At 37.2% G+C, this 17,551-nt stretch overlaps 1 protein-coding gene across 1 annotated transcript; it reads left to right on the top strand.

Annotated features, from left to right (window-relative positions):
* Positions 1–1,157: 1,157 nt before the first annotated feature.
* On the top strand, positions 1,158–17,006 carry Tdo2 (tryptophan 2,3-dioxygenase). The gene is made up of 12 exons (XM_052731829.1): positions 1,158–1,444; positions 1,661–1,766; positions 2,489–2,579; positions 5,222–5,292; positions 6,401–6,528; positions 7,759–7,945; positions 8,952–9,059; positions 11,080–11,191; positions 12,334–12,391; positions 14,102–14,181; positions 15,030–15,120; positions 16,446–17,006. Exons 1-12 carry the CDS (start codon positions 1,410–1,412, stop codon positions 16,597–16,599), a joined length of 1,221 nt encoding a protein of 406 aa, XP_052587789.1. The 5' UTR covers positions 1,158–1,409; the 3' UTR covers positions 16,600–17,006.
* The last annotated feature ends 545 nt before the right edge of the window (positions 17,007–17,551 follow it).

Genomic DNA, 17,551 nt, shown 5'->3' with positions numbered 1-17,551 from the left:
CTTTTCTTACCTTTTGTGCAAGCACGATGACCCGAAAGTGAAGAGCACTTCGCAGTACAAAGCCTTAAAGAGAGTGAAATCAATCACTTAGCTCTCATCCTTGTAAGTACCTACCTAGCTGAAAGAGCAATAAATGAGATCAATTGAGGATTCTCTGATTCAGACCCTCTGGGCCAGAACATGATGAAGGGAACAGTCAGCCCTATCCTATGTAAGGTCCCTGTCTCACGTGTAAGCTATGATCAGGCCATTGCCAGAACACGAAGCTTGTAAGGCTGGCACCGCAGAGGAATTTGGTGATTTCTGAGTTCTCCAGTATCACACCATTTAATTATTTTACAATATTTACCAATTAAATATTCAAATTGACTAAACCATAATAAAATAAAGAATTAAATGTGCATCAGAGTCTTCTAAATTTTAATTTAAAAGCTTTGTTTCTTGAGGACATTGCTATAAAATTTAAATCAGTTTCTTCATATTACCCAGTTACAGTTAGAGCTTAGCCTAGAAACAGGTTCTGGCTTCTGATTATTCTGAGAAGCCTGATGATGACGTATCTCTTTTGGATGGGATAAATAGGCAATGCTGTCTGTGTCAAGTTCCTAACTGTAGCATAAATCGATTATGGGCTGGGTGATGGAGCTTCTGTCTTGGCTCAACAGAACTCAAAGCCATTATTTATGAAGCCAGCAAGTGGTATTTAGAGAAAGAACATTGTATCCACGATGAAGACATCTTTCAGAACTATGGGCACGTGGTAATTGCTCTTTTTGTACCAGGCACCGGCATAAATGGGTCTGTCCTGCCTGTGACTGGAATGCCTCAACTAGTGTGAACTGTGAATCCCTGTGACTGGCATGCCTCAGCTGAGTTCAGTACAGCCAGATGAGCTCTAACATGGACTGGGCGTGGCTCTAGCAGCATCAGCCTGTTTCAGTGAGTTTCTTTCTCCAGGAACATTTCAGTTCTTATTCCTCAGAGAATGTAAGACAATCCTACTTGGAGAGATTTAACTTGTTTATAATCTCATTATCTTTAGGGATCCTTACTCTAATAGAAAAATTACTGGAATTAAGAGGTTAAATGCAAATGTCTGTGGACTTGGCCTCTATTGATTTATTTGATGTCTTCTGTGTTGGATATAAAAGCACAACTTGGCAAGTCAGAGGGTTTGATTTGGCTCACTCTTCTAGCAAACAAGCTGTGCACAACACAAATCCACCTTCAAGTTACAGAGGTTCAGCTCTGAACCAGTTCAAATGAGTGCCTAGCTAAGAGTGTAAGCTGAGTGCTGATTGGCTGGGACTGGTAATCAGGATACATAAAAGGCAGCACTGAAATATCTGGGGAGGTAGATGCTGTCACTGGCCTAGCAAATCTGTGTGCTCCTGAGACACCTCAGTACCATGAGTGGGTGCCCGTTTTTTGGAAACAGAGTGGGGTGAGTGTTTAATCTCTGTTCAAATGGAGGGGGCCACCACAGCATTAGCCTGTAAGCAGTTAAATTTCTGGACCTAAAAATCACCTTACTTGTTATTATTTTCTTCACTTATTAATAAACCAAACAGAAATAGTAACAGAATCATAGTGGCTTAGATTTATGGTCACTGTGTTTTTTCAAGCTCCTTTGTTTTTATGTCATTTACTCAAACTGCAGATCTTCTTTGAAAAATTTATCTCTAGAAGACAGTGAAGAAGACAAAGCTCAAACTGGTGAGAACAGAGCCAGCAAAGGTGGACTCATCTATGGGAACTACTTGCAGGTAGGTGGCAAGTCTTCACTGGAGTTAACTGCTGTTGTTAGCCACCAACTTGGGCTCTGTGCCTTTCCTTGCCTGTCTTTTTTCAGTCATCAGCAGTTTTCTGAACCTTAGAACTCAACTATTCATTACGTATCTATGCCTTTTCAAATTCACTCTAGCAAGTTAAGGGGTGAAATGTACCTCCCTAGAAGAGGTACGGCAAGAGCTGGGAGTTCTGTATCTGGACAGAAGATCGTGACAGATGAACTACGGTGCAGATGGCAGACAGGCATTGCCCAGGACATAGAAAAAGATGTGGTCAGAACCCCAGATTACCATAAAAAGTCTTCGAATTCCTCATCACAAAGCAGAAATGTTAAAGGTGCACAGAACTTTCTCGAAATCACTAGTAAATAAAAGAGAGCTTTCAGCGAGGAATTCAGAGGTCATTATGGTTACTAGTCAGCTTAAAATTTTAAGACGAAAAATAGAATCCTTGATGCCTTTTTTTTTTTTTGATGGTTTTGTAAGGATGACTGATTTAAAAAAATGTCAGCCCTTCCAGGAGCTTTTTGGAGGGAGGAGAGGAAGGTATCGCAGACTTGCAGCTGGCCAAACATCACACTCACTTAGGGGCAGTGCCATTTGGTAGCCAGGATTTCAATCAGCTCCTTATTAATGTGTGCTTCTGAAACTCCAGATCTAAAATCTCAAAATCAATCTTCTCATTTTCTTATTTAAAGTTGGAAAAAATTTTGAATGCTCAAGAACTTCAAAGTGAAATAAAAGGAAATAAAATCCACGATGAACACCTTTTTATTATAACTCATCAAGGTAAGTCATAAGGGTTGGGAAACAATCAGCTGTTTTTGTAATGATTTATCATCAATAAGGCAACAGCTACTTTACCTGTAAGACAGTAAAAGACTGAGGAATTGTCTTCGTTAGATACACTTGAGAAATTTCTGTGTCACGTGAAATTTCACAGGAATCTCTTTGAGCACTCCTCAGTTATTTTTGTGTTCCTTCACTGCCGGTTAGATTGTATGGGACTCCTTTTTTGTTCTGAGTTTGGGAGAGACTTTACAGATCTTGAAATTTCGAAAGGATTTGCAAGCTAAGATGCTATTATGTTTTCCTTTTATGGAGCATCAACAAAACCTACTTTCCAGAAATAAGTCCTTTTAATTTATTACAAATACATACTTTTTTTTGCATTTATATTTTTTAAAATTTTTATTGTTTCTTCATCTATTTTACATCCTGATGGAAGTTTCCCCTCCTTCCTTTCCTCCCATTCCCTTACCCTACCTTCCCGTTGCCCTCCCCCCTCAATCTACTCCTTCTCTGTTTCTACAAATACAGATAATTTTATAAAAATTAAGTATTAAGCAAAAAACAGAGTTTTTATATTTGGTAATATTTTTCAGACCTTTTATTTCTGGATAGTGGTATTCAGGCTAGAAATTTGTATCTTCAGAAGGGCCTTGTACACTGAGATTACATGGACATTTTCACAAATATGTATATTAATAGGCCTACGACCCCACAGTATTAAGAATGCTTGCTGTGTGGTTGTCAGTTCTGTGTTATATTGTGTGTCTGTCCAGGAGCTCTGCTCTAATCTACAAACCCACACACTTTTCCCTTTCAATGAGTTCTTGTCTTTTGTTCAAATGAGTTATTCCCCTGGGTGGTTAACACCAGAAAAGCCTTTTAATGAAGAAATCAACGACAGGAAAGAGTTAGCTCATTGTGTTATATGTTTTGTATTTGTTTATTTTTTTCCTTAAATTTTCATTGGTGGCTCATACTAAAGAAAAATCAGTAAGAGAGGAATCCTGGCTAGTCAGCATGAATGAAATACAAAGATAATTTTGAGCCCCATCTCTGTTCTGAATGACACAATCTTAGTCAGATTACTTAGATTTCAGACCTCCATCATCCAAAGAAGACAATTATTCTGTGTTCCTACTTGTTTCCATGATGAGGAGATGAAATAATAATCATTAAACATTCGACTATAACACATAGTAAGCTTGTAACAGAAGGTGGGCATTGTGATTTGATGTCTTCCAGGCTTTAGTTACAGCATGCTGGCAGGGGCTCATAGGACTACCCACACAAGGTTCAACCTGGAAACAGACATATAAAATGACGAGCAAACATTTGATTTCCTTGTTATCTAAATATAAAATTTTGATCTCCCCAAATCTTAAGCACAACTGAAAATTATAGTGCAGTTTCCTAATTATCACAACGGAGCCTTTATCCATAGAATGGTACCACATGGGATATACCAGGGACATCAGATTGTTAACCTTCTATGCTCATCTAATTATTACACTGATGATTTAGTTTGCTTATTCGTTAACCAAACACCCAATGCCAAGCATTGTGCTAGTTACTGAAGGAAAACATAGATGACTATGACGAAAATCCTTCTTTTGTGAATTTTCTTATGTGAAAGGACAAGCTAATGGGAAAGAATCGTTTTGCTTGCCATGAACAGTCTGATAACATGAGTCAAACTGTCTTCCTATGTCTGTTACGTTCTTACTATGAATCTTGAGTCTGAAGCACAAGCTTCCACCTAAAGGAAGATAACTGATCACTGCACAAATGGATTAACTGGGTGATGTTAAGGAAAGTTCTTTATCCCCAATGACATTCTTAGTAATCAAATGTTTTAGTCCTAACATGCATCTTCTACTTGGCTAGGCTGTAGGACTTTTCAATATTGGTTGTACTATTTGGTTACCCCTGTGGAAGAGGAAAGCAAGCTCTCACAGACAAATCCCACTTACATTCCTCAGCAGAAATGCTCTGATAGAATTCTGGCTTAAGGAAGTGGCCTGGAACTGAAGCAGGAACTCTCAGAGAGGCTGTGCTGCTCCAGACTAACTCACTTAGAAGACAAAGGGCCTCTCAATTGTCAATGTGATTAGCATGAGGCCCCACTGTGACTGTTTGATCAGTCAGCTATCTGCTTTCTTGTCTATCTTGAACCCACAAGTCCCTAGAATTGTGCCAACAACGAACAACCAAAACCCAAGAACCCCCCAATAAAGAACAACAACAACAACCTTGCTTTTTAAATATAAGAACTTCTAGTCCTTCATCTAAGCTTGTGATTGCTAATTTCTCAGTGGAGGGGTGAAGCTGAGGATCAGGTGTCTATACAAGAAGTGAGAATGGGTTGTGTGTGCTATCCTAAAAGACCTAAACAAATATGTCTGCTGGGAGGAGCCTCTGTACTAATAACGAAAATACAGAATAAAGTAAAATTCCCAGTATATTAGAAATTAAAAAATAGAGATAATTAAAATTAAGTGCTTATTTCTAACATAAAAATGAGTCCATGATCACATTTATTAATTTTAAAGTTATACTTTTCAATTTCCTATAAGTATCTGTCATATAATTATAGTCAAAGAGGCATCTGTAACTTTCTAACTGACTTTTTAAAATTACAGCTTATGAACTCTGGTTTAAACAAATCCTCTGGGAACTAGATTCCGTTCGTGAGATTTTTCAAAATGGCCACGTAAGTTGCAATGTCATTAAACTGAGTTTGTGTACCTTTTTAATGCACATAGAATGTCTGAAGTGAACATTCTAACTAATATTTAACAAAATACTGAAATGACTAAAGGGTTTTGGGAGATTCTTTCTGAGAAGTTTCATCGTTATTTCAAGTCTTAAAGTCCTTTATGTGACTCCTCTCTTTAAGATGCTATTCTAAATGGGGTAGGTTACCAGGCTAACTTGTAATGATCCCAGATCCCACAGCAGGTAACAGAATTCTATTTCTACTTAGTTTTGCCTATGGTAAGATAAGTGGGGGGAAGACAAGATAGGCTAGATGAGGGAAATGACAAGGGAAGAGTCAGAAGAGGAAGAAAAAAGGGGAAAGGATAGGAAGACAGATGAGAGAAGACCGAACAGCACCTGAGGCTAGGAGAAGAGCAAGCACACCCACCCATCTCCCATCTCCCATCTTCCATTTCTGAGGCTCGAGACACTATCATAGGTTCCCTCTCTGAGGCTCTGCTCCATGAGCTCCAGTTCTTATTCTCTCTCTCTCTCTCTCTCTCTCTCTCTCTCTCTCTCTCTCTCTCTCTCTCTCTCTCTCTCTCTCTCTCTGTGTGTGTGTGTGTGTGTGTGTGTCTGTCTCTGTCTCTCTGCCTCTCTCTCCCACCCTTTTTTGTGAATACAATACCATGGTTTGTCAGTAGCAACCTGGGCTTTCAGTGAAGAATGGATTAATAGAGTTATCCATTTATCTAATCATTTCCTAGAAGTCTCTCTGGTACTTTGAGCTTTTTTCTCTGAAACAAAAATGAAATGAACTTTCTTCTCTGAAACAAAATGAAAGCAGAAACATGCTTTGAAATCAGAGGCAGTTGTTTTCATGGACAGCTTCTAACTTGCCTCTGCTTTAAGAATAGAAAGAAATTCTAATTTGGAGAAATCTCTTTCATGCAACTCAGAATTGCAGTATTTTCACAAATACTCATGGTACATTTTAGTTCCAGTTGTCTCTGTTAAGATTTACACAAAGCTGACAGACAGCAATGCATTGCCATTCACAATCTATTCTGTATCTTCTCAAAATCCAACCGACTACTCAAGGTTTCTTCCTTCCGCACCAGGTCAGGGATGAGAGGAACATGCTCAAGGTGATGACTCGGATGCACAGGGTAGTGGTCATCTTCAAGCTCCTGGTGCAGCAGTTCTCTGTGCTGGAAACAATGACTGCCTTGGACTTCAACGACTTCAGGTATGCACTTCCCATTTCAGAATGCAATAGGGTTCACTCTCTCATTCTGATTCTTTAAAAGAAGAACATGTATGGAGTGAAAGGAGAAGCCTGTTTCATTAGCTCTTGAAGGACACTCATGGCTGTGATCACAAAATACTTGAGGAGTGGTTAAAAACATTCCATGACTCATTTTTAGATATAAAACTAGATGATCAACTAATTTCAGTTTATCATCATGTGTCCTGTTTTTCTCAATAAAAGATATTAGACATGGGATGGCTTAAATAGCTCACAATATAAAAATGCAAGACATAGCAGTGGTATATAAATAAAATACGCCAACCAAAATGTCAGTATTCATTATATACTGTCAATTTTGGCTCTAACCTTTCAAACACACACAGCCATCTGTATATGTGTGTACATTCATATCTGCATCTGAATATGACTTACATCTTTAAAAAGCACACATACAAGAATTTTTTTTTCTAAAATTAGAGAAGAAATTTTCTCAAGAAATTTAAACCGAGTCCATCATATGTGTAATAGGCAACGTTCCCAACAAGTTTCAAAGGAAAAAAAAAGAGGAAAAAGTTGAGTTATTTGTGGTAGCATTTAAGACATTATACTCTCAGCATCACTTAGGAGAGTTAGAGGATTCGAGAGTCTTGATGGTGTAGTCACATCCTCGATCATCTTTGTCTGTGTCAGGTAGCATCTCATTGTTTGTACTTGCTCCATCTCACGGATGCTCACCTGGGTAGGAAGATGGATGATAATATCCATGACTAGCACTGGTAGATGGATTAAATAATATTTGTATACAATCTTCTGCCATTGTGGAAAACACATTCTTAGTGTCCACCTGTCTTTTTTTCTTAGAAAAGAAAAGCATGACACACATGCTCACTATTATTTATGTGTATATTTAGTCAATTTATTCTTACAGAAAATTTATATTATCTACTATGTCTATAAATTAATTTATACTAAAATATGTATTACACATATTAAAATATATGACATTTCATAACTATGAGACTATCCAACTTCAAAGCAGTCCACAGTGACAGTGGTGCTTGAGTACCTCATTTTTTATTTACATAAGGGGCTTCTTAGGCAGAATTCCAGGTGGCTGTCTGTTCCCAATAGATATTCTGACAAACCCTCAATTTAGAAGGCGCTGTGTAGAGGTGTACAGTCTCATCTCTCCCTTGCTCTTTTTTCCCTTCTTGTGTTAATTCTTAGAGAGTACCTATCTCCAGCATCGGGCTTCCAAAGTTTACAGTTCCGACTGCTAGAAAATAAGATAGGTGTTCTTCAGAGCCTGAGAGTCCCTTACAACAGGAAACACTATCGTGGTAACTTCAGAGGAGAGGAGAGTGAGCTGTTGCTGAAATCGGAGCAGGAGCAGACGCTGCTGCAGCTGGTGGAGGTAGGAGAGCATGGCCTCCCAAGTACAGCTCCAACCTCTTGCTAACTTAGCTTCTGTGGCATCAGAATTCAAGCACTCTTATCAAAATAGCATGACATTCATGATAAACAAAGACAGAAAAAAAACCTACTAAACTTGTAATTAAGCTTACTAAAATATTTAAAATGTTAAGAATCTTATTGAGAAATTACACAAGATTTATATAATTGTATGCTAGTATCTAAGAGCTTCATCACCTCATTAAATTATTCTATCAAATATTCCTCCTAAGCAATATGCAAGTAGCTGATTTTTTGGCCTTGATTGTGTTTGATTATTTAATCAACTTTGTTTCTCTGAGATATAGCATAATTGAAAATCATAATGAAAAATTTTACTAATTAAATTACTAAGAATGTTCCCATCACAAAAATTCCCTTATTATTCAAATTTTCTGGGAATTTACAAATAGTGTTTATGGATGATTAATTTGATTTTTTATGGTAGCATGATACAAATTTCATCTTGATTTTTGTCACTAAGCTTTTCTCTTTGCAAATTAATTTTTTTTCTCTAGTGAATTGCATTCTATCCTTAATCTCCTGGGTGTTGCAAGTGTAGGCAATTAGGTTACTATTGCCTGTATACTACTGGGAAACTTAATAAGACAGAGTAAAGTAAATAAAAGACTAATTTCAAAAGTAAATGCAGGATGAGCAAGACAAGATAGGTGTTAATAAAGTCAGATTGATTTCCAGTCTACAAAGTCATTTGCAATCTTTGAATGATTGCAGGGGTGGCTGGAGAGATGGTCCCGTGGTTAAGAGAACTTACTGCTCTTCTAAAGGATGGCAGTTTGGTCCCCAGCACCCACATAGGGTAGCTCACAACCATGTATAGCTCCAGGGGATTAGTGTCCTCTTCTGGCCTCAGTGGCCACTGCCCCAAGTTTTATAAGTCTCAAAATTATGACGGTGTTAAATGTTTATGTTTACCAGGTATTCACCTAAATAATTATTTATTTAAGGCATGGCTAGAAAGAACACCTGGTTTAGAGCCACATGGATTTAACTTCTGGGGAAAGTTTGAAGAAAATATCCTGAAAGGTCTGGAAGAGGAATTCCTAAGGATTCAGGTAATTATGAATTCATGCCATAACCTTATTATGAAAGGAATTAGAAATTTAACCCATAAATTGTCTGTTGTTGTTATAATTTTTTTATAATCTGTCTTTTACAAATGTATCTTCTTGGATTATATATTACATGATAGACTTAACTTTCTTCATAGGGATAAAAACAATGCCAAGTTAAGATCTACATTACAAAGAATGATTTTTACCTATAACAAACAGCTAGTACTGATGTAACTTTTATTCTTATTGAAAATTGCATATTGTGTTCAATTCACACACAACTGGCATAGGAGAGAGAAACTAGGCAAATATATTTAACCATGTAACGTTTGCTAATGTTTCTACTAGATCCTTTCCATTGGCCACAGACAGTATCAATTGATTCTTTCTTTTTTAAATGAGATTGTTTCCAAGTTTTCTTCAGAGTAGAGGTCTTTCACCCTGTCTTCATGACTCAGCTTCTCTAGTCATTCAACTTTGCCACTTTGAGAAGGGATTCTGAAAGCACAGACTTTGAAGTCACGTGATATGGGCTCAACTTTCATCTTCTCCATGGATGTCTGTGACAATAAATAAACTACTTCACTTCTTGCATAACTTAACTTGTAGGCAAAATAGAAAGTAAGGATATCTACCACAAATAATTATCATGATATATTCCCCTTTTTAAAGTATTTCAGTAACAGTTGAACCATGGACCCTCTACAAGAACAAGTGCTTTTAACCACTGAGCCATCTCAATGTTTTTGAGGGATCTCTGAACACTACCAACTTTTTTTTTCACTTCCTGTTTTTTTTTAATTTATTTTGCAATACAATTCAGTTCTACATATCAGCCACGGATTCCCTTGTTCTCCCCCCTCCCGTCCCCCTCACCTTCCCCCCAAGCCCCCCCCCCCCCATTCCCATCTCCTCCAGGGCAAAGCCTTCCAATAGCTTTCACATATTTTTTTTCACCTACTACCATGACTTGAGTGCAGAGTTCCACTAAAGCAAAGGTCTCTTCATTGGTTGTTCCATCCCTTCCCCATTGTAGGCCTTTCAGTTCATTCTCTGTGCTGTGGTGGACTTAGTTGTCTTTCCAAAATGCAAACCTGATGACCTCTTCCTCTTGCCTAAAACCTCTTATGTATACTTTCTGCTCTCAAGAAAAAGATAAACATCCATGACAGGGACCCTAAGGCTTTTCATATATCACATGGTCGAACTGCACTGGGCTTCTCTCACTAGCTAATCTCAGTGGTCTGAATCCTCTCAGCTGAAAATGTCTGCCACCAGGCAGAGCTTTCCATCTTTGCCAACCTTCTTATTCCTGTCACTTCCTGGGGTAATGTTTCTCTTCCTGTATAGTGTTGTCCCTGGTCACAAAGCTGTGCTTGGGTGACTAATTGCAACACATCTTATTCCTAAAAGATAATGTGTTTGAGGTGAGATGATTCAATTTTTGCTTACATTTTTATGTCCACCACTTTCCTGTGAGCATTTATTTAATAAATGAATAATAATAGCGATACTATTACTTACAGGCTTTCACCACAAAGTGCTTGCTCTGATGGGATGAGGATAATTGGGCTAATGCAGTCCAAATAACAAATTTCAAGTGGAATTGTAGGGTGTTCAAATAAAGCAGACTTGCTTTAACCAATCAAAGAAAGCAATTAAATAAAAACATAATATAAAACATATTTAAGAAGCTTCATTTATAGACTAAAATAGTCAAAATAGAATTTAAATAGAATTAATAGTCTTTCTGATTAAGAAGTAATGTTTTCTAAGACTTTTTTGAAGAGTATTTGATATTATTAAATTATTTAAACATAAGTAAAATGAGAGAACAACAAGTATATGGAAGATTCCTTCTTGTAAGATGTTATCTTCCACATTGTAGTGTTTGATGTAAAGATAAATACTCAGGGTACACCCTTGCCACAAGCTGAGGATTTATTTCTCCTAAGGGAAGCAGTCTAAAACAGCAATCTGTTCTCTGCTTGGGAAGATTAAAGCAATATTTTCCCTTAAGGCTAAGGAAGAGTCTGAAGAAAAAGAGGAACAGATGGCCGAGTTCCGGAAGCAGAAGGAGGTGCTCCTGTGTTTGTTTGATGAGAAGCGCCATGAACATCTCCTAAGTAAAGGTAGATGTGTTAGTCTAAGGGTTTATCTGTGAGAACAAAATACAGCGTTATAAGCTTGTCTAGCAAGCTTAACTTGGGGGGAAGTCTGATGAAAATTGTTTTCCTACTTAGAGAAATCAGAAGTGGATAAATATTGTATCTGACAGTCCTTCATTAGCAAACTTGCTTGTTCAATATAGTTAGAAGACACTAGCGAACATTTTTGTACTATGTGCTACACGGAAGGGTGTCAAGGTAAAGTTTCGTTGTAAAATACTTCAAAAAGTTTTTAGAAATAAGAAACACAGACATAATTATTTTTTTTTATTATACAAAACAGAGTGTAGCAGAGGCATGAGTTTAGCATTAAATAGTTGCTAGGCCCCCATATCTATAAGCCCTCAGTGAAACATGGCTAAACTTTTGTTCTCACAATGAGGGGTGAAGCATTTTTTAGCTTCTATGCCACACCCTTATATAATCACTGTGCACTCTCAAACCGAGGAAACTTATTTTATGTGAATTAGAAAAAAATTAATTTTTTTGTTTGGTTTCAGATAGGATATTATTATGTAGCTCAAACTAGCTTTAGATCCACGATCCTATCTCAGCTCTTGAGTACTAGGATTACAGATGCGAACCACCACATCCAAAACAAACAAACAAACACACAACAAAAACATTTTCAAATAGGAAATGAAGTGAATCTTGCTTGCTTTTTGAATCATGAACCACTGTATTGCTTCAATTGGAAAATACCTATATCATAGGAGTTACCTATTCTTTATATCATACTGTCCTAATACCACTGAACTTATTTGAGAGTCTAAAATAATATATACATATATATGCATAATATTAAATATATAGATAATATACTAATTTGCATTTAGAGCCATAGAGTACTAAGTTCAAGCTAAGGAAGAAAAACCTAAAGTAAACATTAGTTTATTTTTCCTCTGAAAACACCCAAAGCATTTAACTATTTAAGATGATAATTCAAATTAACATGATTGTCTTACATTAGCTATAGAGTTGAGACTTGCTGGGAACTCAATCTCATCGGTAAAAGCCCTAGCCTAGGGCATGCTAAGGCCTTGTGCTCCATCCCTAACACCAAAAAGAGAGATTTTAATGCTGAAAACTTGCTGCATGTCTTCCAGGTGAACGACGACTGTCATACCGTGCACTCCAGGGAGCTCTGATGATCTATTTTTATAGGTAAAAAGAAAATTTAAAAAAAGAAAAGGAAGTGAAACTGAAGGGTGGATATGGAGGATGTGCCAAGGATACATATGGTTTATAAAGCACAATCACAGAAAATAATTACTGTAAATTGTAGATGTATCCAACCTTCTTATTAAATAAGAAACACAGAACCAATGCAAAGAAGAAAGCCAAGAGGTCAGAGCTAAGAGCTAAAACCTTACCCTTCCTCCTGCGGTGGTCCTACCTCTCCAAACCAGAGCTACCCCTGTGTTAAAGTCTTTATATAGAGTTCCTGTCTTGCCTTCTCATTGGTTGTAAACTCAACCACATGACCGCCTCCTCACGGCCTGTCTGTATAGGCCTCCAGGTTTTCCATGATTGGTATTAAGATTAAAGGCATGTGTATCCAATAATGGCTGTATCCCTGAACACACAGAGACTTACCCAGTTCTGCCTACCAAGTGCTGGAATTACAAGCTCACGCCACCACTGCCCTGCTTTCCTATGGCTTGCTAATAGCTCTGACCCCCGGGCAACTTTATTTATTAACATACAAATAACATTTTAATACAAATAAAATATCACCATAGTAAATGACAAGTCTGACTTTACTCATGTAGTTGGCTGTTTATGTACATGTGCAGACAACCAAATACATGTTGTTTTTTAATTATAGAGAGCATTATGTGTCAGTCATTAAGTGCCCCCAAAGGCCAAAACTAATCTTTACTTAGAAGTTCAGTTATGTAATAATTATTTCATTAAAACATAGTTTGAGAGACTTGTCTGTTTTATCAAATGAAAATTTGAGACCAGTGAGATGGATGAGTGTGTAAAGGCACTTTCCACCAAGCTGGACTGCATGAATTTGATTCTTAGGACCTTCATGATATAAGGAGAGAACTGACTCCTTCCAATTGTCTCCTGTCTTCCAAAGATGCTCCAGCCATGCTGTATACATACCGTGGCCCACCCCTACATAAAGAAAATACAATTAAAATCTAAAATAAAAAGAAAAGTAAGCAGTTGAGAATGTTTCATAACCAGTTGTCTACTTGGTCAGTAGTTTCATATAAAATTTTCATTACTGTCTAAAATGTTTTTGGGCTCCCCTAGGTGTTCATCTTCTCCTTGGGACTCGTGAATATGTGCCCAGCCAGTGAGGATTACATTGCCAAACAAGCTTCCAGGGACTGTTTATAGAACTTTTTAGTCATAAGTTTTAATTTTGCATTTCTCTGAGACTGGTTTCTTCAGAATCAGAAGAAACAAAATCTTTTAGCTTTGTTTTTCTCATCTCAAAATAAAGAAATGTCCTAAGTAAAATATATATCAATAATGTTGATGGCTTAGATAAAGGAAACCCAAGCATAGTAAGGGACATAGAAATCATGTTTATGTATCTGCTTAGAAGCATTTGATTGTTGTTAGTATTCTGTTTAAGATACTGTACATATTTCCCTTCCAGTAAGATAGTATTAGGCAGGACTCTTTGGCTGGTTACCTCATACGTATTACATGGAACTTTCTAGACTTCACACAAATACTAGGCAGTGAATAGTGTTATTCCCAATTTTTGAGGGAAGGGCTGAGAGGACAATCCAAAGGTACTATAACTCCTAAATATTAAGTTTGACTAGGGCCAACACACAGACATTCTGGCTTGTCTTGGTGCACTGGATTTTCTTAATCAGGACGACTTCTTACTGTTGTTTCCTGTAGAGAGGAGCCTCGATTTCAGGTCCCTTTCCAGTTGCTGACCTCACTTATGGACATAGACACGCTCATGACCAAATGGAGATGTAAGTACTCCTCCACCAGGTCCCCTTGTCCTCCCCTTGTGCCTTTACCACATTTTAGGAATCGAGAAAATGTTTTATTTCATTTTAGAATCAAAGGGAAAAGTAAAATTTGTGTCAGTGTTAATATATACTATCTCCATCCCCATACCAATGTCTTTAAAAAATGAAATTATTTGCTTTATTTTATTTCCTAAATTTTCAGTTAGTCTTTTGGTTGGTGTTTGAAATAATGGGTTTCATTACATTTACATACTCACACATCATTTTACTTTGTATTCAGCCTGCCACCAACCTCCCCTTTCTGTCCCCTTCCTATCTGGTGCCTCTTCCCTGCACATGGCCACCCCTGCATGTTCATGTGTGTGTGTTATTAAGACTAGGCCCAAATGAGAGAAAGCATGCAGTATTTTCTTTTTCTTTCTTATCCCTCAGGACTCTATCATCACCCAGTTTCAACAGTCCTTCCTTTAACTTTACATGATGACCCCCAATGCATAATTTCAAATTGTTGCTTTATTTTAAATTTTTTTTTTTTCTGGAGGAAGGTTCCCACAGAGAAACAAATGGGAAAGACCCATGAAAGCCATTATGTGGCCCTGCCTCCCCATTACTGTGCTCCTAGGCTTAAAGCAATGAAGAATGAAGTAAATTGCATGTAGCCAAAGCCACAGGGTTGCTAGGCAACCTGATGGCCTCCTCTGGTGCTCACATTTGACCTTTCCATCTGGCTAAGTGATAAGGTGTCAGCCTTTGCTGGAGCAATAATCATTACCAACGCTTTGGTTTTAGAACACCGAGGAGCTAATGGCAGAAAAATATTCATGCAGTAAATTTGTGTGTTTGCCTAGATAATCATGTGTGCATGGTGCACAGAATGCTTGGCACCAAGGCTGGTACTGGGGGATCCTCAGGCTATCAGTACCTACGCTCAACGGTGAGGTAAGTTGGGGCTTCTCACCACGTTGAAAGTTAGCAAGTCTTGTTTACAGGTCTGTGCTTGTCAATTTGGAGAAGTTGCCCTTACTTCTGTCTAAACTGATAGCAGCACATTTAGTTAAATACCAATATTCCTATGGAAACTCAACGTAATTGTATACAATTCTTAGTTCCTGAACTTCATCATTTCATCCTGTGACAAAAGGTGTTCTTCTATCAATGGCTACCAAATTGGCAAGTGTATAGAGCAGTTGTTCTCAATCTATGGGTCATAAGCCCTCTGAGGTCCAAGGACCATTTCACAGGGGCCACCGAAGAACATAGGAAAGCACAGATAGTTACATTTACACATTTACACAGACATAATTAGCCTGGACAGTGTTTCTAGTGCATCCTCTTATTTAATCCTCACAAAATCCTAGCTAGAGGAAATATTGTAGATTTCATTTTATAGAGTTTAGACTCTTCAGCTTCATATCCATGGCCCCATATGTTACAAGCAACTGAAGCGGGATTCCAAAACAGATTTAGGTGACTTCAAAGCAAGTTTTCTTCCTCCACAAAACTTTACCAGATTTTGCCATTTTAAAACTATCTTTTAAAATAGCTGGCTAACAAACAGAAAAGAAATTTTATATGAAAACCACTCTGTAAATGTTTGAAATGAAGCCAAGATGATATTTAAATTTATTAATCCTTTATAGACGTCACAGGACAGCTACTCTGTAGTTAGGAAATATTTTCCAATGAGCAACTTAGAACTCCATATTTTAAATGTATTACTTTACATATTGCCCTTTTACAATAAAAAATAAGGGGCCTAGAGTAATGTCTCAGTAGTTAAAAATATTTACTCTTCCTCTAGAATTTGATTCCCAACACCCATATAAGTCAGCATGTAGTTTCAGGTCCAGGAGGAGGATGCCTCTGGCCTCACCAGTACCTACACTCATATTCACTTACCTACATACAGACATACACTTAAGTATTTTTAAAAAATTAATAAAAATAAATCTTTCAACAAATAATAAATAAGAGCACAACTTTATCTGCATGAAAACAATATCACAACAATTACTCTAGGTTTAATTCAGATCACTCTGGTTTGAATCAAGCATATTACTGTTTAAAAACATTAATCTGGGATGTGATTAAATGTTACATAATATTATTACCAACCTAGAAACCAACCTATATATGTTATATATGACATACAAGATATAAGGTTGAATATTGTTTATGGGAAATATTTTTAAAAAATTATGGAGTAGAACATTTTTAATTTTTCATATCAACACTCTAACATGTAGATTGCATGTATGTTTCAGTGACAGGTACAAGGTGTTTGTGGATTTATTTAACCTCTCAACATACCTGGTTCCCCGACACTGGATACCCAAGATGAATCCGACCATTCACAAATTCCTTTACACAGCTGAGTGCTGTGACAGCTCTTACTTCAGCAGTGATGAGTCGGATTAAATTCTTCTGGATATCTGTGAAAACTACAGCATTCTTAGTCCGTCTTCTATTTTTATAAGTTTTTATGAATACATGTTTGGAGTAATGTATTTATATATGTAGCTCAGTGTCATGGTGTTCTGGTGCAATCTTGGAAACAATTTTATAATCTTGTGTACTGTGATGATGTAAGATTAAGCACTATGATGAGAAATAATTCAGTAAAATGTTATGTCATCATACATATGACACATTCCTGTTAAAATTCAGTTTACCCTGATACTTACCTCAATGGAATCACTTTATATAATTATTACCTCATTGTGTCATGCTTTATAAAGCTTATTGAGCACTTACTTTATATTATATATGCAACAAATGCTGGAATTCCATACAAAATTTATTCAAATAAATCTTTAAATAATCAATTTAGGTTTTGGCTGTGCATTGCTTGGAAAAACATGGCTTTGTCGGGAATCTTGAGCAGGGGTAGACATCTTTCTGAAGCTTGGCCTGAGGGTCCTTATAGGATTATTATTTCACCAGCTCCCAGAACTCAAAGGCACTTAAGAAATACACCACAGGAATCTAGTTCAGCTCCTGGAATATGTTACTCCTGAAAAGTTTTAAAGATGCTCTTCTTGCTTCTGTGTCAATATTGACTGTCACAGATCAGTCTCTTCCTTACACTATGGACCCCGAGAATGACAGAAGTCATCTTTCCCTGCTCCAATGCCTGCACTGAGGCATGGTCAGTGCTAACACATAGAACTGTTGTAGAAATAAGTAGCAGTTCTCTAGGGAGGAACGATCTTTCCAACCCACTAAATAGGCCAACTGGCTAAACAGCAATCATGCATTCCTAACAAAAATATGATGCTTGGGGTTTATATCAGACTTGAGTCTTAGTCTTCTTTTTCCAGCCTGCCTTGGCTGTTGACAGCATTTAGTTAAGTTGCTGATATGAGAGAGG

This window comes from Peromyscus californicus, unplaced genomic scaffold (assembly GCF_007827085.1).
Source record: "Peromyscus californicus insignis strain IS unplaced genomic scaffold, ASM782708v3 Scaffold_9__1_contigs__length_137607984, whole genome shotgun sequence".
NCBI classification, from domain to species: domain Eukaryota; kingdom Metazoa; phylum Chordata; class Mammalia; order Rodentia; family Cricetidae; genus Peromyscus; species Peromyscus californicus.
The sequence above is the reverse complement of the archived record's forward strand: the minus strand, read 5'-3'. Positions and strand labels throughout refer to the sequence as shown.